The 22,764-nt window shown below is 42.5% G+C and overlaps 2 protein-coding genes across 2 annotated transcripts; both read left to right on the forward strand.

Annotated features, from left to right (window-relative positions):
- Positions 1 to 11,418: 11,418 nt before the first annotated feature.
- On the forward strand, positions 11,419 to 20,079 carry LOC129649459 (olfactory receptor-like protein DTMT). Its single transcript, XM_055576896.1, has 2 exons — positions 11,419 to 11,477; positions 18,804 to 20,079. Exon 2 carries the CDS (start codon positions 18,820 to 18,822, stop codon positions 19,762 to 19,764), a length of 945 nt encoding a protein of 314 aa, XP_055432871.1. The 5' UTR covers positions 11,419 to 11,477; positions 18,804 to 18,819; the 3' UTR covers positions 19,765 to 20,079.
- On the forward strand, positions 11,426 to 13,194 carry LOC129649458 (olfactory receptor-like protein DTMT). Its single transcript, XM_055576895.1, has one exon. The coding sequence runs from the start codon at positions 11,926 to 11,928 to the stop codon at positions 12,874 to 12,876; it is 951 nt and encodes a 316-aa protein (XP_055432870.1). The 5' UTR covers positions 11,426 to 11,925; the 3' UTR covers positions 12,877 to 13,194.
- Positions 20,080 to 22,764: the final 2,685 nt, after the last annotated feature.

The following is a 22,764-nucleotide window of genomic DNA, read 5'->3' on the forward strand; positions in this document are numbered from 1 at the left end:
ACCTGCCTCTTGAGAAATCTGTATGCAGGTCAGGAAGCAACAGTTAGAACTGGACATGAAACAACAGACTGGTTCCTTACAGGAGAAGGAGTACGTCAAGGCTGTATATTGTCACCCTGCTTATTTAACTTATATGCAAACTACATCATGAGAAACGCTGGGCTGGAAGAAGCAGAAGCTGGAATCAAGATTGCTGGGAGAAATATCAATCACCTCAGATATGCAGATGACACCACCCTTATGGCAGAAAGTGAAGAGGAACTTAAGAGCCTCTTGATGAAAATGAAAGAGGAGAGTGAAAAAGTTGGTTTAAAGCTCAACATTCAGAAAACGAAGATCATGGCATCTGGTCCCATCACTTCATGGGAAATAGATGGGGAAACAGTGGAAACAGTGTCAGACTTTATTTTGGGGGCTCCAAAATCACTGCAGATGGTGACTGCAGCGATGAAATTAAAAGATGCTTACTCCTTGGAAGGAAAGTTATGACCAACCTAGATAGCATATTAAAAAGCAGAGACAGTACTTTGCCAACAAAGGTCCATCTAATCAAGGCTATGGTTTTTCCAGTGGTCATGTATGGATGTGAGAGTTGGACTGTGAAGAAAGCTGAGTGCCAAAGAATTGATGCTTTTGAACTGTGGTGTTGGAGGAGACTCTTGAGAATCCCTTGGACTGCAGTCCATCTTAAAGGAGATCAGTCCTGGGTGTTTGTTGGAAGGACTGATGGCAAAGCTGAAACTCCAATACTTTGGCCACCTGATGTGAAGAGCTGACTCATTGGAAAAGACTCTGATGCTGGGAGGGATTGGGGGCAGGAGGAGAAGGGGCCGACAGAGGATGAGAAGGCTGGATGACATCACCGACTCGATGGACATGAGTTTGGGTGAACTCCGGGAATTGGTGATGGACAGGGAGGCCTGGCGTGCTGTGATTCATGGGGTCACAGAGTCGGACACGACTGAGCGACTGAACCGACTGCTCTGACTGAAAATCATTCATAGGTTTAGTAGCTCAGTCATGTCTGACTCTTGCAACCCCATGGACTGTAGCCTGCCAAGCTCCTCTCTCCATGGGATTCTCCAAGCAAGAATACTGGAGTGGGTTGCAGTTTCCTCCTCCAGGGGATCTTCCCAACCCAGGGATCAAACCTGGGTCTTCTACATTGCAGGCAGACTCTTTACCAACTGAGCCACCAGGGAACCTATGTTCTAATAGTAGATATTACCAAAGGTATTTCTAAAGTAATCATACCAAATACACACTTACAAGCAGTGTCTGAGAGTTTAGTATCTTCACATCTTTACCAACAATAATATCGACAATATTTTTTGATTAGTTACTATGGTGAGTGCTTAGTGGTGTTTCTTTTCTGTAGTTCTCTGATATTTAATGAAGTTGAGTATCTTTTCATATGCTTACTGGTCATTCAGATATTCTCTTTTGTAAAACATCTGTTCAAACCTTTTATTAATATTTCTGTTCAGTTCAGTCACTCAGTCATGTCCAACTCTTTGTGACATGGACTGCAGCACGCCAGGCTTCCCTGTCCATCACCAACTGCCAGAGCTTGCTCAAACTTATATCCATCGAGTCGGTGATTGAATCCAACTGTCTCATCCTCTGTTGTCCCCTTCTCCTCCTGCCTTCAATCTTCAGTCTTTCAAAAGTGTCAGGGTCTTTTCCAGTGAGTCAGTTTTTCACATCAGATGGCCAAAATATTGGAGTTTCAGCTTTAGCATCAGTCCTTCCAATGAATATTCAGGACTGATTTCCTTTAGGATGGACTGGTTGGATCTCCTTGCAGTCCAAGGGACTCTCAAGAGTCTTCTCCAACACCACAGTTCAAAAGCATCAATTCGTTGGCACTCAGTTTTCTTTATAGTCCAACTCTCATATCTATACATGACTACTGGAAAAACCATAGCTTTGACTATATGGACCTTTGTTAGCAAAGTAATGTCTTTGCTTTCTAATATGCTGTCTAGGTGGACCTTTGTTAGCAAAGTAATGTCTTTGCTTTCCAATATGCTACAGTCCATGGGTCGCAAAGAGTGGAACACAACTTAGTGACTTCAGTTCACTATGCTGTCTAGGTTGGTCATAGCTTTTCTTCCAAGGAGCAAGAGTCTTTTAATTTCATGGCTGCAGTCACCATCTGCAATGATTTTGATGCCCCCCCAAATAAAGTCTGTCACTGTTTCCATTGCTTCCCCATCTATTTGCCATGAAGTGATGGGACCAGATGCCATGATCTTCATTTTCTGAATGTTGAGTTTTAAGCCAACTTTTTCACTCTCCTCTTTCACTTTCATCAAGAGGCTCTTTAGTTCTTCACTTTCTGCCATAAAAATGGTATCATCTGAGTATCTGAGGTTATTGATATTTCTCCCAGCAATCTTGATTCCAGCTTGTGCTTCATCCAACCCGGCATTTTGCATGATGTACTCTGCATATAAATTATATAAGCTGGGTGACAATATACAGTCTTGATGTACTCTTTTCCCAATTTGGAACTGGTCTGTTGTTCCATAGGGTTCTCAATGGAAAAGAACTGACTCATTGGAAAAGACCCTGATGCTTTTGAAAGATTGAAGGCAGGAGGAGAGGAGACAACAGAGGATGAGATGGTTGGATGGCATCACCAACTTGATAGACTTGAGTTTGAGCAAGTTCCAGGAGTTGGTGATGGACAGGGAAGCCTGGCATGCTACAGTCCATGGGGTTGCAAAGAGTTGGACATGACTGAGTGACTGAACTGAACTGAACTGAACTGTTGCTCCATGTCCAGTTCTAACTGTTCTAATGTCCAGAACCAGTCTGTTTCATCTCCAGTTCTAATATTTCTGTTAAACTTTCCTTTTCTTATTGATTTATAGGAGTTTTTTAATTCTGGATACTGCTCTAGATAACCATGTATGTTATATGTGTTGTAAATAGATTGTTGCATTTTCACTCTTATGGTATTTTTGATGACAGAATTTAAAAAATTAAATTGAAAGAGACAAGTGTACCCCAGTGTTCATCGCAGCACTGTTTATAATAGCCAGGACATGGAAGCAACTTAGATGTCCATCAGCAGATGAATGGGTAAGAAAGCTGTGGTACATATACACAATGGAGTATTACTCAGCCATTAAAAAGAATACATTTGAATCAGTTCTAATGAGGTGGATGAAACTGGAGCCTATTATACAGAATGAAGTAAGCCAGAGAGAAAAACACCAATACAGTATACTAACGCATATATATGGAATTTAGAAAGATGGTAACGATAACCCTGTATACGAGACAGCAAAAGAGACACAGATGTATAGAACAGGTTTTTGGACTCTGTGGGAGAGGGAGAGGGTGGGATGATTTGGGAGAATGGCATTGAAACATGTATAATATCGTATATGAAATGAATCACCAGTCCAAGTTCGATACGTGATACTGGTTGCTTGGTGCTGGTGCACTGGGATGACCCAGAGGGATGGTACGGGGAGGGAGGTGGGAGGGGGGGTTTGGGATGGGGAACATGTGTATACCTGTGGCAGATTCATGTTGATGTATGGCAAAACCAATATAATATTGTAAAGTAATTAGCCTCCAATTAAAATAAATAAATTTATATTAAAAAACAAAACAAAATAAAGATTCCACAAAGAAAAAAAATTAAATGCAATCCTTTTTAAAACAATATATCCCTTTGTATTGCTAGTGTCATAGTGTTTTTAATTACTTTGTAATAAAATTTTTTCTTTCTCCCAGTCCTGATGATATTCTATGTTATATATTAGCTTTATTGTTCTACTGTGAAATTCTTATTTTAGATCCACAGTTTGCCTACAAACGATTTTTCTGTTTGGTATGAAGTAGTTATATCCCAAATATTTGGAAAGTAAGCAATACATTTCTAAATAACTTGTAGTTCAAATAGGAAATCATAAGGGCAATTAGAAAATATTCTGAATTAAGATGAAAGGACAGTATATCAAAATTAGTAGGATCCAGCTAAAGCAGTGTTGAAGGAAAATTTATAAAACTTCTCAGCAAATTGGGAATAGAATAAAATGTCCTCAACTTGATGGAAGAGCAACTTCTAAAAAAACTATAGCTAACATCATAGTTAAGGTAAAACATTGAGTCCTTTTCTCCTTAAGATCAGGAACAAAGTAAAAATGTTTACTCTCACTACTCTTATTCAGTATTTTACCGGAAGTCCTAGGAAGTGAGAAAGGGCAAGAAAAAGAAGTAAAAAGTATGCAGAATGGAAAGTAAGAAAAGAAACCGTCTCTTTTTGTAGACAACATGATTATGTGTGTAGAAAGTCCCAAAGAATGTAATAAAAGTTTCCAGTAACTAATTTAGCTTATTAAACTAGGTGAGTTTAATAATACATAGGTACAAGGTCAATATATTTAAAAATTATATTTTTGCATATTAGTATATGGGGCTTCCCTGGTGGCTCAATGGTAAAGTATCCACCTACCAATGTAAGACATGCAGTTGCCTGGGTGCATATAAAATAGTATTAGCATATTTATATTTATATCAACTAGCAATGAACATGTATAAAGTTAAAAAACCTTTAAAGTACCCTTTATGATAGTATCCAACTATTAAATACTTGTGCTCAGTCACTCAGTCATGTCTGACTCTTTGTGACCCCATGAACTATAGCCTGCCAGGCTTCTCTATCCATGGAATTTTCTAGGCAAGAATATTGGAGTGGGTTGCCATTTCCTACTCCAGTGGTTAGATACTTAGGTATGAATCTTACACAATATATACAAGACCTATGTGGAAAATCACAAAACACTGATTGAAGAAATAATAAAGGTCTAAAGAAGTGAATAGACAGAATGTGTTCATGAATTTGAAGGCTTAATATTCTTAAGAAATTGACGGTTTCAAAACTCAGCCAAGTTTAGACACAATTCAAATCAACACACCAACAGGATCTTGGGGGTACAAATTGACAATCTTGTTGTAAAATGTATAAAGACAAAGTAATTAAAAAGCAAATTTGACTTTGGAAACAAAGAACAAATAGAAGGAATCATGTTGTCTGATTTCTAGACTTACTATTAAGATAAATAATCAGGAAATTGTGGTATTAGTGAAAATGTAGAAATATTTATCAGTATAGAGAATGTAGAATAGCATATAGAGTCCCAAAAGAGATCTACTCATGTATCATCCATTGGTTTTTTTAAATTGAGGTACAGTCGTTGTACAATATTATTCAAGTTTCAGGTGTACAATATATTGATTTGCAATTTTCAATTGTCCATTGATTTCTGACAAAGATGTATAGACAATTCAGTGGAAAATAGTCTTCTCAACCAACGGTGCTGAAAAAGTTGGATTTCCATATGAAAAATAAAATGCCTCAATCCATACCTCACATTCTCAACAACAAATCACTCCAGAGAGATCATCCATCTAAATATCTCGTATGAGTACTGAGAAAATTCCCATGACAGTGTTTCGTGAAGTCAGAGAAGTACCAGAGCAGGGAGCTTGGAGGAGAAGGTGAGGGGCCATCAGGTTGCCTCTGCTAAGTTAGCTGAAGCCAGTGCAGAGTTGGTGACTGTAACTGAGGCTGGAATAGGGGATGAGGCTGAGAACTAAAAATGTGCGCAAGAAGGGGCTCATGTAGGTCTCTAGGGAACAGTCCTTCTACCAGGGGATGAACAGTGGTTTCTCATTGAATTGGAAATTCAGCCAACCACCTGGACATTTAAAAAAATGATTATTCTTGTTTCTTTTTTAAAAACTGAGGTGCAATTAACATAATATTGTATTAGTTTCTAGTATATAACAACTGTGGTAGTTACATGAACTGACAGGGTTGCCATTCTGCTTGGGGTGGCATTATTAATTACCAAGGGAAAACTAGGCTGCTCTACACAGTTGTAGCAGACAGGCCCATGTTTGAAATTCTGGAAAATTCTTTGAGAACCATTTTGTATTTTCATGTACCATAATAAACGTTAATGAAACTATAACAACCCAATAAAGCAAGACCAACAAAGAGGCATTTCCCTAAGAATGAAGGTTTGCGTTATACCAGCTCGTAAAGGGCCCCATAAGGCTTCAGTGCTGGCTCAGTGGTAAAGAAACTGCCTGCCGATGCAGGAGATGTGGGTTTGACCCATTGGTCAGGAAGATTCCCTGGAGAAGGAATTGGCTACCCAATCCAGTATTCTTGTCTGGGAAATCCCATGGACAGACGAGCCTGGAGGGCTACAGTCCATGGGGTTGCAAAGAGTCGGACACAATTCGGCAACTAAACAACTAAGGACCCTGTACAGCTGAGATGACGGCCAAGGAGAAAATGGAATCAGCAGTAAAAAAAGGAGTTATAAATGTTTTATGGCCTTGTAGTCAATTTCGGGGTAAGGAAGTGCTAGAGACCCAGAGATAATCAGACACATATGGAGATTACCAGAGACAATGGTGGGCAGGGTGCTATTAAGTTTTTCCTAGGGAGGTGAGGAGCTAGACGTAACTCGGTGGAATGAAAACCTAGGTTTCTTTTCTATTTTCAAAAGAAGAAGAATTGAACATATGCTGGGAGAGTTTAACTTTTCTCTTATTCTTGTACTTTATACATATATATATGTGTGTGTGTGTGTGTGTGTATATGTATCTATATATCTGCATATGTTTGGCTCAAAGAAGTCTAATCTTTCTTAACTCTCCTCTGTGGAGTGTTTATAGGGAAGTGGATGGTAGTGAGAGACTTACTACCCTGAAAATCTTTCCAAAAATATGCATCACATTGCTTAAAGACCACCAAATACTTCCTTTTGCCATGGAATAAGCCTCCTAAATTCCTAAGCTATTTTAGGATATTCACAGTCTAGTTCCTGCCTATTTTAATGGTTTCTCCAATCATTCTTCTTCATCTCCAGAATGTAAGCTCCAACCCCACATACTACTGTCTGTTCCCATTAAGCATCCATATGTGAGCTTCTCACCATCTCTACATTCCCTGAAGTATAGACGGATGTGCTCAGTGATTGTAATCAGCCACTGCTCCTGGACCCTGAAAACTTCTGTCCCCAAGTGTGAAAGTCGCTCAGTTGTGTCTGACTCTTTGCGACCCCATGGACTATACAGTCCGTGGAATTCTCCAGGCCAGAATACTGGAGTGGGTAGCCTTTCCCTTCTCCTGGGGATCTTCCCAACCCAGGGAACGCACCCAGGTCTCCCACATTGCAGGTGGATTCTTTACCAGCTGAGCCACAAGGGAAGCCCTTTGTCCCAAAGAGGTCCTGGGTAATTATGTTGTCTTTAATGAGTTCCTCCAGGATCCAGACTCCTCTGGGATCCAGGGCCCCTTAGTCCCAAGGATAAAGAATGGGAGATGTGAGGGGAGGTTTAAGACACAGGTCATGACTACAGAGGCTGATATCTCACATGCCTTAGTGAATAGAAGGGAGCAGGATCTCAGGTCAGGGTCCTGAAGTCACCCTCACACGCTGGGTAAGTTGGGCAGAGGGTGAATGAACTAATCCCTTAGGGTCTTTCCAACCTGAGGGTCTTGATTTCCCAGGTTGTGTGATGTTCTGCAGGAGAGTTTTTCAGGTATGATAATCCTCCTCTTTTCCACCTCTCTCCCTCCCCAAACTATTCCACATCCTAGAAATATTTTTATTAATATTTACCAGTTAGAGGGCTTCCCAGGTGGTGCTAGTGGTAAAGATCCCACTGCCAATGCAGGAGATGTATGAGATCTGAGTTCAATCCCTGGGTCAGGAAGATCCCTTGGAGGAGGGCTTGGCAAACCACTTTAGTATTCCTGCCTGGAGAATCCCATGGACAGAGGAGCCTGGTGGGCTACAGTCCATAGGGTCACAAAGAGTCGGACATGGCTAAAGCGACTTAGCACACACGCACCAGTTAGAATCTAGTTTTTCATTAATGATACCATTTATAAATAGTACTTACTGTGTAATGTACTTTCACAAGATTGCACAATTTCAACATAATAATAGCTCTGGAGTAGGCATTGATACAAAAGTTCTTAGCATCTTATTTTATTTCCAAAAAATTTATTTTTATTTACTTTTTTTGGCCATGTCACAGGCATGTGGGATCCCAGTTCCCTGACCAGAGACTGAATCCATGCCCCCTGAAGTGGAAGCATGGAGTCTTAACCACTGGACAGCCAGAGATATCCCCTTGTTTTATTTTAGAATCACCTGGGAGCTTTAAAAAAACTGCACAGGCTTGCTCTCAGAATTTGTGATTAAATTTTTCTGAGACTGCCTAGTAACCTTATTTATTAAAGCTTCATGTATTCTTATTACTTATTGTGTAGTCCATGGACCACAGCATGGCATTATCTGCTAACTAAAAATGTAGAAATGGTCTACAGAATCAGATCAGGGCTTCCCAGGTTGTGTGGTGTTGCAGAGAGTTTTCCAAGTATGCTGTGCTTAGTCACTCAGTTGTGTCCAACTCTTTGTAACCCCATGGCCTGTAGCCTGCCAGGCTTCTCTGTCCACAGGGATTCTCCAGGCAGGAATACCAGAGTGGCTCGCCATGCCCTCCTCCAGGGGGTCTTCTCAATCCAGGGATTGAAACCAGGTTTCCCGTATTACAGGCGGATTCTTTGCCATCTGAGCCACCAGGGAAGCCCTTCAAGTATGGTAACACTCCTCCTTTCCCCCTCTCTGCACCCATCCCTCCACCAAACTTTGAGAATTTGAGAATTTTTTATTAATGTTTACCCATTCGATCTGTTTTCATTAATGATAACATTCTTATGTATTACCATATCATTGATTCCCACAATATTGTGTAATTTCAGCACACTAACAACTCTTGTTAACAACAAGACAACTCTTGTAACAACAATTGTGCTCAAACTACCACACAATTGCACTCATCTCACACGCTAGTAAAGTAATGCTTAAAATTCTCCAAGCCAGGCTTCAGCAATACATGAACCATGAACTTCCAGATGTTCAATCTAGTTTTAGAAAAGGCAGAGGAACCAGAGATCAAATTGCCAACATTAGCTGGATCATAGAAAAAGCAAAAGAGTTCCAGAAAAACATCTATTTCTGCTTTATTGACTATGCCAAAGCCTTTGACTGTGTGGATCACAATAAACTGTGGAAAATTCTGAAAGAGATGGGCATACCAGACCACCTGACCTGCCTCTTGAGAAATCTGTGTGCAGGTCAGGAAGCAACAGTTAGAACTGGACATGGCACAACAGACTGGTTCCAAATAGGAAAAGGAGTACGTCAAGGCTGTATATTGTCACCCTGCTTATTTAACTTCTATGCAGAGTACATCATGAGAAACGCTGGGCTGGAAGAAGCAGAAGTTGGAATCAAGATTGCCGGGAGAAATATCAATCACCTCAGATATGCAGATGACACCACCCTTATGACAGAAAGTGAAGAGGAACTAAAGAGCCTCTTGATTAAAGTGAAAGAGGAGAGTGAAAAAGTTGGCTTAAAGCTCAACATTCAGAAAATGAAGATCATGGCATCTGGTCCCATCACTTCATGGGAAATAGATGGGGAAACAGTGGAAACAGTGTCAGAGTTTATTTTTTGGGGCTCCAAAACCACTGCAGATGGTAATTGCAGCCATGAAACTAAAAGACTCTTACACTCCTTGGAAGGAAAGTTATGACTAACCTAGATAGCATATTAAAAAGCAGAGACATTACTTTGCCAACAAAGGTCCGTCTAGTCAAGGCTATGGTTTTTCCAGTGGTCATGTATGGATGTGAGAGTTGGACTGTGAAGAACGCTGAGCGCTGAAGAATTGATGCTTTTGAACTGTGGTGTTGGAGAAGACTCTTGAGAGTCCCTTGGACTGCAAGGAGATCCACCCAGTCCATTCTAAAGGAGATCAGTCCTGGGTGTTCATTGGAAGGACTGATGCTGAAGCTGAAACTCCAATACTTTGGCCACCTGATGCGAAGAGCTGTCTCATTGGAAAAGACCCTGATACTGGGAAAGATTGAGGGCAGGAGGAGAAGGGGACAACAGAGGATGAGATGGTTGGATGGCATCGCTGACTCGATGGACATGGGTTTGGGTGGACTCCGGGAGTTGATGATGGACAGGGAGGCCTGGCGTGCTGCGATTCATGGGGTCGCAAAGAGTCGGACACGACTAAGCGACTGAACTGAACTGAACTGAACAACTCTTGAGGTAGGCATTGATGCCATACTTCTGAACCCTTGCTTTATTTTAGAATCACCTTGGAGCTTTAAAAGTTTTGTATGTGCTTCCTCTCAAAGATTGTGGTTACATTTTTCTGAAGCATCTAGTAATCTTAATTTTTAAAGCATCATGTATTCTTGCTACTTACTATGTAGTCCATGGACTGAAAAATGGGCATTCATTTCAGTTCAGTTCAGTCACTCAGTCGTGTTCAACTCTTTGTGATCCCATGGACTGCAGCACACAAGGCTTCCCTGTCCATCACCAACTCCAATGGTAAGCTTGCTCAAACTCATGTCCATTGAGTCAGTGATGCCATCCAATCATCTCATCCTCTGTCGTCCCCTTCTCCTCCTGCTTTCAATCTTTCCCAGCATCAGAGTCTTTTCCAATGAGTCAGTTCTTTGCATCAGGTGTTCAAAGTATTGGAGTTTCAGCTTCAGCATCAGTCCTTCCAATGAATACTCAGGATTGATCTCCTTTAAGATGGACTAAGAAAAAAATGCAAAAAGAAAAAGAAATGGAAAAAGGCAAAATGGTTGTCCGAGGAGGCCTTACAAATAGCTGTGAAAAGAAGAGACGCGAAAGACAAAGGAGAAAAGGGAAAGATATACCCATTTGAATGCAGAGTTCCAAAGAATAGCAAGGAGAGATAAGAAAGCCTTCCTCAATGATCAATGCAAAGAAATAGAGGAAAACGATAGCATGGGAAAGAGATCTCTTTACCACTGAGCCACCAGGAAAGTCTGCCAGTACCAATGTCCTGGTGTAAAACCTGTTGACACGGCTAGATCAACCAGCCCCAAGGGGATAAAGAATGGATGAGTGAGAAAGGAAATTAATATATAGGATGTGTTGACAGATTGGATGTTGAGGATAAAAGAAAGGAGGGAATAAGAGACAACTCTCATGTTTTCATCTGGAGCTCCTGAAACTCTTTTCTGGGGATACGGGAGACTAGAGGTGGAGGGAATTTGGAGTGGGGCAGGGGGTCATGAATTTCTTCAGTGATCTGTTGATCTGAAAATGTATATATTTGTTGTTGCTGTTGTTTAGCTGCTAAGTTGTGTCTGACTCTTTTGTGACTCCATGGACTGTAGCCTGCCAGGCTCCACTGTCCATGGGATTTACCAGGCAAGAATGCTGGAGTGGGTTGCCATTTCCTCCTCCAGGGGATCTTCCTGACCCAGGGATTGAACCTGTCTCTTGCATCTCCTGTATTTGCAGGCAGATTCTTTACCACTGAGCCACCTGGGAAGCCCTGAGAAATCTACACGCAAGTCTTAAATGGTAAGCAAAGCCATTCAGTAGAAGAATTTTTCTTGGTGGTATATGTACCACTGTTATAAGAGAGCAGCATTCACGAAAAAGTCCCAGAACATCGACATGTAAGATACTGACAAAGCAAGAGCCAATTGCAGTTTGTGACGATGTCCAGCTAGGCAGGTATGATGAAAACCACCACATTTTCTGTCTCAGAAATTAATGGACAAGAGTATATTAGAAAATCTGAAATATTGTTGTGCATTAAAAGGAAGTGAAGAAAGTCATTTCTGATCATAGATTCTGATTATAGAGATTTGCAGTACTGTTGAGATTATTATGACTACGATGAGAATGATATAAAATATTTTTTTGCAGAACACCTAACATATTTCTGTCATAGAAATATGTTTATTTTGAAATTCAGGTTTTTGTGGACACTGTTATTCCTTCCTAAATATACTAGAGACGGAGCATGACAGGAAGAAATCAAACTATTGTCTCAGAGTTCCTCCTGCTGGGACTGCCCATCGAGTCAGAGCACCAAAACCTGTTCTACTCCCTGTTCCTGGCCATGTACATTACAACTGTCCTGGGGAACCTTCTCATCCTCGTCCTCATTTGCCTGGACCCCCACCTCCACACACCCATGTATTTGTTTCTCAGTAACCTGTCTTTCTCTGACCTCTGCTTCTCCTCTGTCACAATGCCCAAATTGCTGCAGAACATGCAGAGTCAACACCTGTCCATCCCATATGCTGGCTGCCTGATACAAATGTACTTCTTCCTGTTTTATGGAGACCTGGAGAGCTTCCTCCTTGTGGCCATGGCCTATGACCGCTACGTGGCCATCTGCTTCCCCCTGCACTACACCACCATCATGAGCCCCAGGCTCTGTCTCTTCCTGGTGGTGCTGCCCTGGATACTGACCACATTCCATGCCATGTTGCACACCTTGCTCATGGCCAGGCTGCATTTTTGTGAAGACAACGTGATCGCCCACTTTTTCTGTGACATGTCTGCTCTGCTGAAGCTGTCCTGCTCTGACACTCGAGTGAATGAGCTGGTGATATTTATCACGGGAGGGCTCATTCTTGTGATCCCCTTTCTACTCATCATCACATCTTACGCTCGAATCGTGTCCTCCACCCTCAAGGTCCCTTCTGCGAGGGGTATCCGCAAGGCCTTCTCCACCTGTGGCTCCCACCTCACTGTGGTGTCCCTGTTTTATGGGACAGTTATTGGTCTCTACTTATGCCCGTCAGCTAATAATTCCACTGTTAAGGAGACTGTCATGTCTATGATGTACACTGTGGTGACCCCCATGCTGAACCCCTTCATCTACAGCCTGAGGAACAGAGACATGAAGGGAGCCCTGGGAAGAGTCTTTTGGAGAAAGAAAACTCCCTTCTCTCTGTGGTGCTAAAGGTGGGATTTCTACACAATTTTATGCAGCAAGTATATTGGTATTAATATTGGGATATTAACCCAGACTTCTTTTTTCAATGATCCTTTTGTTAAAATTCCATAGTAAGATATTGTCCAATAAGTAACAGAGACATGGCGGAGGTATGTAGTAGGACTTGGAAAGGGGATGTCAGTGACCTGCTAGCAGAATCTTGCTTGTTTTTTCTCTCCAGGTTACTCTAAGAAGCATTATTTTTAAACTTCCAACCAATCTTTGTATCCTCACCCTACCTTTTTTCTTTACTGTTTCCAGTGTTTTATTTACTGATGAAATAAACTCTACCATTTACTGAGCATTTACTCATTTACTGTGGAGACACCCTCTCCCTTCTGCCCTTGACCCCACCACCTTGGACAGACATTCCATGAATGAAGAGACTGAAACTACAGAACCCGGGCCCATAGCAGCTTAGTAATATTTACTGAACCAGACAAACCCCGAGGTCCCATTTGGAAATACGGAAGTGAAGAAAGTGTTAGTTGCTCAGTTGTGTCCAACTCTTTGCAGCTCCATGGACTGTAGCCACCAGGCTTCTCTGTCCGTGGAATTCTCCAGGCAAGAATACTGGAGTGGGCTGCTGCCATTTCTTCCTCCAGGGGATCTTTTTGACCCAGCGATCGAACCTGGATCTCTTGTGTCTCCTGCATTGCAGGGGCATTCTTTACCATTGGAGCCACCAGGGAAGCCTTGAAAATATGGAGGAGACTAAAAGAAACAGCACAGCTGTGATAGCTTATAAAGTCACATTAATTTGGGATGCACTGCCTCCTTGGCCGACTGCGTGCCGCTATGGCAGCAAATTCTTGGGCCAGTGGTCCCTTCCTAAAGCTGGCCCTTCCGGATGTGTCAGGCCACCATCCAGGCCATGCCATGCTCCCAGAAAGGCCACTTAGAACCCAGGTCTGCCACAAAAAGAGGTGGAGAGGAGAGCCCTTTCTTCAGTATCTGTGTCCCTTTCTGTAACAGTTAATTTATCATGTTTTTTTTTTTTTAAAACATAACCAAAACCATGCTTTAAATAATACTCTATTCTTGAGGTCAGGCTGGTCCAAGTACAGTGGTGCTTACAATTAACTGATCACAGCCAGTTACAGATTTCTTTATTGAGGAGGAAATGGCAACCCACTCCAGTATTTTTGCCTAGAGAATCCCATGGAAAGAAGAGCCTGGCTGGCTACAGTCCACGGGGTCGCAAAAAGTCAGACACGAGTGGGTGATTAATACTAATACTATACCCGAGCTCAATACTACTTAAAATTCAAAATTCTCACTCCTCTGGTTACCTCTGCTAAACTGGACTTTTAATTGTTGAATAAAGATACTTACTTATCTCTTCTTGAGCAAGGGTTTGCATTATCCTGTCTCTTAACCTTCTCTCCTCTGATATATTTTCATGTCTCCAGTGTCTTCTTGACCTGCCCTGAACTCAAGTGCGCTTTCTCTCTCCTTTGCTACAATAGTTTAGTTTGTCTTTGTGGTTCTTGTTTAGTTGCTAAATCATGTCCAACCCTTTTGCTACCCCGTGGACTTTAGCTCACCAGGCTCCTCTGTCATGCCGTAGGGCAACTAAGCCTGTGTGCCACCAAGAGCCTGTGCTCTGCAACAAGAGAGGCCACTGCAGCGAGAAGCCCACACTCCACAATTAGAGAGTAGCTCCTGTTCGCAGCAACTACAGAAAAGCCCACACACAGCGACGAAGACCCAGCACAGCCACAAAAAAGTTAATTATGGCTTTGTGGCCATAGATAACTGCAGAAGCAGGAAGAGCTGGAATCTAGGAGGTATTCTGACACATCAGGGGAGTATTAGAGACGATGCAGGTCAGGTGCCAGTATCGTTTTCCCACAGAGGTAAGAAGGCAGAAGTACTTCAGTGGAATTCAAACTGGGTTTTCTCTTCTATCTTGGCTCGAGGAAGAATTGAATATAATCAGGGAGTGTTTCTTTTGTCTCTTACTCTAGTACTTTCTCTATATGTGCATATGGTTGTGTCACATAGGTAACGACTCCTAGTTAGCTACAGGTCATTTATGGGAAATGGTGTTTTACTGAGAGATTCTGCAATCTTGAGAATCTTCTCAAAATATGTGTCTTGGGACTTCCCTGGCAGTTCAGTGGTTAAGACTCTGAGTTTCCACTTAAAGGGGTGCAGGTTAGACCCCCTAGTCCAGGAACTAAGATCCCACATGCTGCCCAGCATGGCCAAAAACCAAAATGTCTTTCTTGGCACTTTACTAAACTCCCTGAAGGCTTCTTGTTGCCACAGAAAGCAGCCTGCTACACTCAGATATTTTAGGATATTCACAGTATGGCCTCACCAACCACCCTCTTTTACTTTCCGCCTGTGGCTCCAACCACAAAGGTCTTCTGTGCATTCCCTACACAGGCAGTGGTTAGGCTTTCCTGCATGAGCTCTGCATCCTCAATTTCCCTCAAGGTATAGTCAGGTGTGATCAGAGATTGTAATCAGTCACTGCTCCTGGACCCTGAGAGCATTGGTCCTAGAGAGGTCCTGTGTAATTGCTTTGTCTTTAATAAATCCCTCCAGGATCCAGACTCCTCTGGGATCCAGAGCCCCTTAAGCCCGAGGATGTGCAGAATGGGAGATGGAGAAGGGAGGTTTCAGACACAGGTGATGACTACAGAGGGTAATATTTTACATGCTTTAGTGAATAAAGGGGAGCAGGATCTCAGGTCACGGTCCTGGAGTCACCCTCAAACACTAGGTAAGTTGGGCAGAGGGTGAACGAGCTGGTCACTTATGGTCCTTCCAACCTAAGGGTCTTGATTTCCCAGGTTGTATGATGTTCTGCAGGAGAGTTTTTCAGGTATGGTAATGAAGAATTGATGCTTTTGAACGGTGGTGTTGGAGAAGACTCTTGAGAGTCCATTGGACTGCAAGGAGATCCAGCCAGTCCATTCTAAAGGAGATCAGTCCTGGGTGTTCTTTGGAAGGACTGATGTTGAGACTGAAACTCCAATACTTTGGCCACCTCATGCAAGGAGTTGACTCACTGGAAAAGACTCTGATGCTGGGAGGGATTGGGGGCAGGAGGAGAAGGGGACGACAGAGGATGAGATGGCTGGATGGCATCACCGGCTTGATGGACGTGAGTTTGAGTGAACTCCAGGAGTTGGTGATGGACAGGGAGGCCTGGCGTGCTGCGATTCATGGGGTCGCAAAGAATCGGACACGACTGAGCGACTGAACTGAACTGAAGTGAATGCTCCTCTTTTCCACCTCTCTCCCTCCTAAAATTTCACTGTGTTTGAGAAATGCTTATTAATATTACACCAGTTATAATCTATTTTTATTAATGCCTGCATTTTTGTGTATTACTCATCGTATTATTTATTCCCATGATATTGAATCATTTCAGCATACTGACAACTCTATGTAAGCATTAATGTCATAGTTCTTAACTCTAATGTTATGTTAGAATCACTTTGGAGCTTTAGAAAATTTTGTATGGATGTTGCACAGCAGAAACTGACACAATATTGGGAAGCACTTACGTTGTTGTTCAGCCGCCAAGTCATGTCCGACTCCTCGCGATGCCATGGGCTGAAGCAATGATATTCCAATAAAAAACTGTGGTTAAATATATCTGAGGGCTTCAGTAATTTTTATTTTTAAAATGTATCAAGTATCCTTGCTACTCACTGTGTAGTCCATGGACTGTGGCATGGGCATTAACTGGGTGCTAATTGAAGTGCAGAGGCATTATGCCATAATAAAGTTACTAGTACTTAGCAAAAAAATGCAGGAGCAGACCTACTGTGTCAAAATCAGGGTTTTCCAGAACTCCCAGGGAATTTTCATGGGTTATTATTATTATATTCATGTAAATTTTAGAACCACTGCATTATGTTGCCTTATGTGAAGCCCAGACTGAGAACTACTGACTTAATGGGTGTAGAATGTGAGAGGCTCATGGCATCATCAGTGATAACATCCCTAAGTCCTGTCTCTGGTTTGTGATCCACAGTCACACTCTTGGCACAAGAGTTGGGACCTGCTCACTTGCCAGGGAAAAAATTTCTGAGAAAATTATGATTTTCTTCAATGATTCTTCTCACTGTGATATCAGTACCTTTGTCCATGTGTAAAACCTGTTCACGTGGCTGGATCAACCCACATCAAGGAGTGAAATCCCAGATGTTGGATTCCATTATGTCTTTCATGAAGGAGCGTCCTACATCTAATGATGTTTCTCCTTTGCTTTTTTTGGTTAGCTTTGAGGCAGGCTGAGGTGGATAAATCAGGATTCTTGAAAGAATATGAACCAGTTGGAGAGTACATCTATACCTGTATTTATTTTATCTATATAGATAAATATCTCTATTTATATCCTCTGTGATGGTGAATAGAATAGTGTATCTGGTGTGGGGACATTTTCCATGGGGACAAATTACATCCATAAATTCGGTAATACAGAGTCAAATTCAGTGCCAAAGTGCTAGCACTAGGAGTTGAGTCTAGTACTTCTGGGAGGATTTAGTAGGAGCAGACAGCAAACTCCTAATTTAGAAGGAGTTTGCAGTCTTCCAAGTTGGAAGAATGCAAGTTTCAGCTGGAAGCACAGCCAAATAGTGCTATGATACGTCAAATATGCCCAGACACCCTGCCAGCTGCAAGCACTGCTGCAGTCGTGACAGCAGACACGGCCTTTCCTATGGGTAGCCTACCATTCTGTAGGGAAGAAAGCTATAAACAGTGTGAGCAAAGGATACCGAAGGAGAAGGGTTCAGTCATGGAAGCAGGGAGACGAGTTAAGAGGCCATCCCAATGGTAGAGAAATGACATGATGTCAGCCAGATCAAGGGTGCCAAGAGTGGCTATGGGAGTATCTGAAAGGGTAGGAGAATCTGTAGGACTTGCCCACAGATAGGAAGCTGATAATGACCAAAGGAGGGAATGAAAGAATACTTTCAGGTTGTGGAGCACCTGGATTCCCTTTTACTGAGAAATATGATAAATTAGAGGAGGAGGGAATTGGCAGAAGGGCAGCAAAGAGACATCATGAGTTTCTTTGCTGCAAATGAGGGTGTAATGTCCAAGGGAAGATAACAATCAGGCAACTGAGTATACTGTTTCATAGGTTAAAGAGACATTTACAACTAAAGCTTAAATAATCATCAAAGCCATTGGAGTAGATGCTTTTCTTCTTGGTATATATAGAATTACAAGGGAACCATGTTTAGGGAAAAGCCCAGGAGCACCAATCAACTTGAAGATATTGACAAAACAGAAGCCAATTACAGTTAGTGGAGGGTAAGAAGAAAAACCTATACATCGTGTGTCTCAGGACCTAGAGGATAAGAGTGTGCTTTAAAAAATCTGGAATACGAGACAGCAGAAGAGACACTGATGTATAGAACAGTCTTTTGGACTCTGTGGGAGAGGGAGTGTGGGATGATTTGTGAGAATGGCATTGAAATACGTATAATATCATATATGGAACGAGTCACTAGTCCAGGTTCGATGCACGATACTGGATGCTTGGGGCTGGTGCACTGGGACGACCCAGAGGGATGGTATGGGGAGGGAGAAAGGAGGAGGGTTCAGGATGGGGAACACATGTATACCTGTGGTGGATTCATTTCGATATTTGGCAAAACCAGTACAATATTGTAAAGTTTAAAAATAAAATAAAATTTAAAAAATCTGGAATATTGCTACATTTTAAAGCAAAGTGAAGAAAATAAATGATTTCCAATCATAGAGACTCTGATTATAGAGAACTGGAGTCCTGTAAAGATTGTAATTATTGTGATGAGAATGATATAAAGTATTTTTGCAAAGCATCTAGTGGCCCATATATCATAGAAATATGTTCATTTTGAAATTCAAATTTTAATGGGCATTGTTATTTCTTCCTAAAGATACTGGAGACAGAGCATGACAGGAAGGAATCAAACTATTGTCTCAGAGTTCCTCCTGCTGGGACTGCCCATTGAATCAGAACATCAAAACCTGTTTTACGCCCTGTTCCTGGCCATGTACGTTACCACCGTCCTGGGGAACCTTCTCATCCTCGTCCTCATTTGCCTGGACCCCCACCTCCACACACCCATGTATTTGTTTCTCAGTAACCTGTCTTTCTCTGACCTCTGCTTCTCCTCTGTCACAATGCCCAAATTGCTGCAGAACATGCAGAGCCAAGACCCGTCCATCTCTTATGCTGACTGCCTGACACAAATGTACTTCCTTTTGTTCTTTGGAGACCTGGAGAGCTTCCTCCTTGTGGCCATGGCCTATGACCGCTACGTGGCCATCTGCTTCCCCCTGCACTACACCACCATCATGAGCCCCAGGCTCTGTCTCTTCCTGGTGGTGCTGTCCTGGGTACTCACCATGTTCCATGCCATGTTGCACACCCTGCTCATGGCCAGGCTGCATTTTTGTGAAGACAACGTGATCGCCCACTTTTTCTGTGACATGTCTGCTCTGCTGAAGCTGTCCTGCTCTGACACTCGAGTGAATGAGCTGGTGATATTTATCACGGGAGGGCTCATCCTTGTGATCCCCTTTCTGCTCATCATCACATCTTACGCTCGAATCGTGTCCTCCACCCTCAAGGTCCCTTCTGCGAGGGGTATCCGCAAGGCCTTCTCCACCTGTGGCTCCCACCTCACTGTGGTGTCCCTGTTTTACGGGACAGTTATTGGTCTCTACTTATGCCCGTCAGCTAATAATTCCACTGTAAAGGAGACTGTGATGGCCGTGATGTACTCTGTGGTGACCCCCATGCTGAACCCCTTCATCTACAGCCTGAGGAACAGAGACATGAAGGGAGCCCTGGGAAGAGTCTTTTGGAGAAAGAAAACTCCCTTTTCTCTGTGATGGTCAAGTTTGGATTTTTGCATAATTTTATGTGGTTGGTATATTGGTATTAATATGGGGATATTAACCCAGACTTCTTTTTTCAATGATGTTTTTGTTAAAATTCCATAGTAACATATTATATAATAAGTAACAGAGATATGGCAGAGGTACCTAGTAGGAGTTGGAAAGGGGATGTCAGTGACCTACTAGCAGAATCTTGCTCAATTTTCTCTCCGGGTTACTCTAAGAAGCATTATTTTTAAACTTCCAATTAATTTTTCTACCCCCCCCATTTTTTTCTTTACTGTTTCCAATGTTTTATTTACTGATAAAATAAACTCTACTGTTTACTGAGCATTTACTCATTTACTGTGGAGACACCCTCTCCTTCTGCCCTTGTCCCCACTACCTTGGACAGACATTCCATGAATGAAGAGACTGAAACCACAGAACCTGGGCCCACAGCAGCCTACTAATATTTACTGAGCCAGACAACCCCCGAGGTCCCCTTTGGAAATACGGAAGTGAAGAAAGTGGTAGTTTCTCAGTCGTGTCCAACTCTTTGCGACCCCATGGACTGTAGCCACCAGGCTCCTCTGCCCGTGGAATTCTCCAGCAAGAATACTGGACTGGGTTGCCATTTCTTCCTCTAGGACGTCTTTTCGACCCAGGGATCGAACCTGGATCTCTTGTGTCTCCTGCATTGCAGGGGCATTCTTTACCATCGGAGCCACCAGGGAAGCCCTGAAAATATGGAGGAGACTAAAAGAAACAGCACAGCTGTGATAGCTTGTAAAATCACATTAATTTGGGATGCGCTGCCTCCTTGGCTGACTGCGTGCCGCTATGGCAGCAAATTCTTGGGCCAGTGGTCCCTTCCTAAAGCTGGCCTTCCAGATTTGTGAGGCCACCATCCAGGCCATGCCGTGCTCCCAGAAAGGCCACTTAGAACCCAGGTCTGCCACATAAAGAGGTGGAGAGGAGAGCCGTTTCTTCCTGTGTCCCTTTTTTAAACAATTTATCTTTTTATTTTTTTTGTAAAAAATAACCAAAACCATGCTTTAAATAATACTCTGTCCTCGAGGTCAATACTTTAAAATTCAAAATTCTCACTCCCCTGCTTACCTCTGCTAAACTAGACTTTTCATTGCTGAATATAGATATTTACTTATCTCTTCATGAGAAAAGGGTTCCATTATTCTGTCATTAACCTTGTCTCCTCTGATTTATTTTCATGTCTCCGATGCCTTCTTGACCTGCCCTGAACCTCAAGTGCTTTCTATCTCCTTTGCTGCAATAGTTTAGTTCGTCTCTGTTGTTGTTTAGTTTCTATGTCTGATTCTTCTGGGACCCCATGGACTTTAGCTCTCCATGCACCTCTGTCATGACCATGTGCCACGGTTACTTAAGCTTGTGTGCCAAGAGCCTGTGCTCTGCAACAAGAGAGGCCACCGCAACGAGAAGAGAATACACCACCACTGCAGAGTAGCCCCCGTTCACCGCAACTATAGAAAAGGCGACACAGAGCAACGAAGACAGAGCACAGCCAAAAAATAGCTAATTATGGCTTTGTGGCCATAGATAACTGCAGCAGCAGGAAGAGCTGGAGACTAGGAGGTATTCTGACACATTTGGGGAGTATTAGAGACAATGGAAGTGGCAGGTGTCAGTAATGTTTTCCCACAGAGGTAAGAAGGCTGAAGTACTTCAGTGCAATTCAAACTGGATTTTCTTTTTTATCTTGGCTTGAGGAAGAATGGAATATGATCAAGGAGAGTTTCTCTTGTCTCTTATTCTAGTACTTTCTATATATCTGCATATCGTTGTGTCATAGATATCTACCCCTTGTTAGCGTCAGGTGGTTTATGGGAAATGGTGTTTTACTGAGACTTTGCCACCCTGAGAATCTTTCCAAAATATGTGTCTTGGGGACTTCCCGGGTGTTCCTGTGGTTAAGACTCTGCTTCCACATCACAGGGCATGGGTTTGATCGCTGGTCAAGGGACTAAGATCCCACATGCTGCCCAACATGGCCCCAAAACCAAAACAAAATGTGTATTTTTCTTGACACTTTACTCAAACCACTGAAGGCTTCTTGTTGCCCACAGAAAACATCCTGTTACACTCCACAGATTTTTAGGATATTCCTAGTTTGGCTTTACAAACCACCCTCTTTTACTTTCCACCTGTGGCTCCAACCACAAAGGTCTGCTGTGCATTCCCTAAACAGGCAGTGGTTAGGCTTTCCTGCATGAGCTCTGCATCCTCAATTTCCCTCCAAGTATAGTCAGGTGTGATCAGTGATTGTAATCAGTCACTGCTCCTGGACCCTGAGAGCTTTGGTCCTAAAAAGGTCCTGTGTAATTGTTTTGTCTTTAATAAATCCCTCCAGGATCCAGACTCCTCTGGGATCCAGGGCCCCTTAAGCCCGAGGATGTGCAGAATGGGAGATGGAGAAGGGAAGTTTCAGACACAGGTGATGACTACAGAGGGTGATATTTTACATGCTTTAGTGAATAAAGGGGAGCAGGATCGCAGGTCAGGGTCCTGAGTCAGCCTCACACACTGGGTAAGTTGGGCAGAGGGTGAATGAGCGAATCCCTTAGAAACCTTCCCACTTGAGGGTCTTGGTTTCCCAGGTTGTGTGATGCTCTGCAGGAGAGTTTTTCAGGTATGGTAATGCTCCTATTTTCCACCCCTCTCCCTCCTAAAATTTCACTATGTTTGAGAAATGTTTATTGATATTCCACCAGTTATAATCTGCTTTCATTAATGACAACATTCTTGTGTATTACTCACCGTATTATTTATTCCCACGATATTGACTAATTTCAGCATACTGACAGCTCATTCTAGGCATTAATATCATAGTTCTGAACCCCTATTTTATATTAGAATCACTTTGGAGCTTTAGAAAATTTTGTAAGGATGTTTCACAGCAGAAACTGACACAATATTGTGAAGCAATTATATTGTGGTTCAGTCTCCAAGTCGTATCTGACTCCTCACAACACCATT

This window comes from Bubalus kerabau, chromosome 4, assembly GCF_029407905.1.
Source record: "Bubalus kerabau isolate K-KA32 ecotype Philippines breed swamp buffalo chromosome 4, PCC_UOA_SB_1v2, whole genome shotgun sequence".
NCBI classification, from domain to species: domain Eukaryota; kingdom Metazoa; phylum Chordata; class Mammalia; order Artiodactyla; family Bovidae; genus Bubalus; species Bubalus kerabau.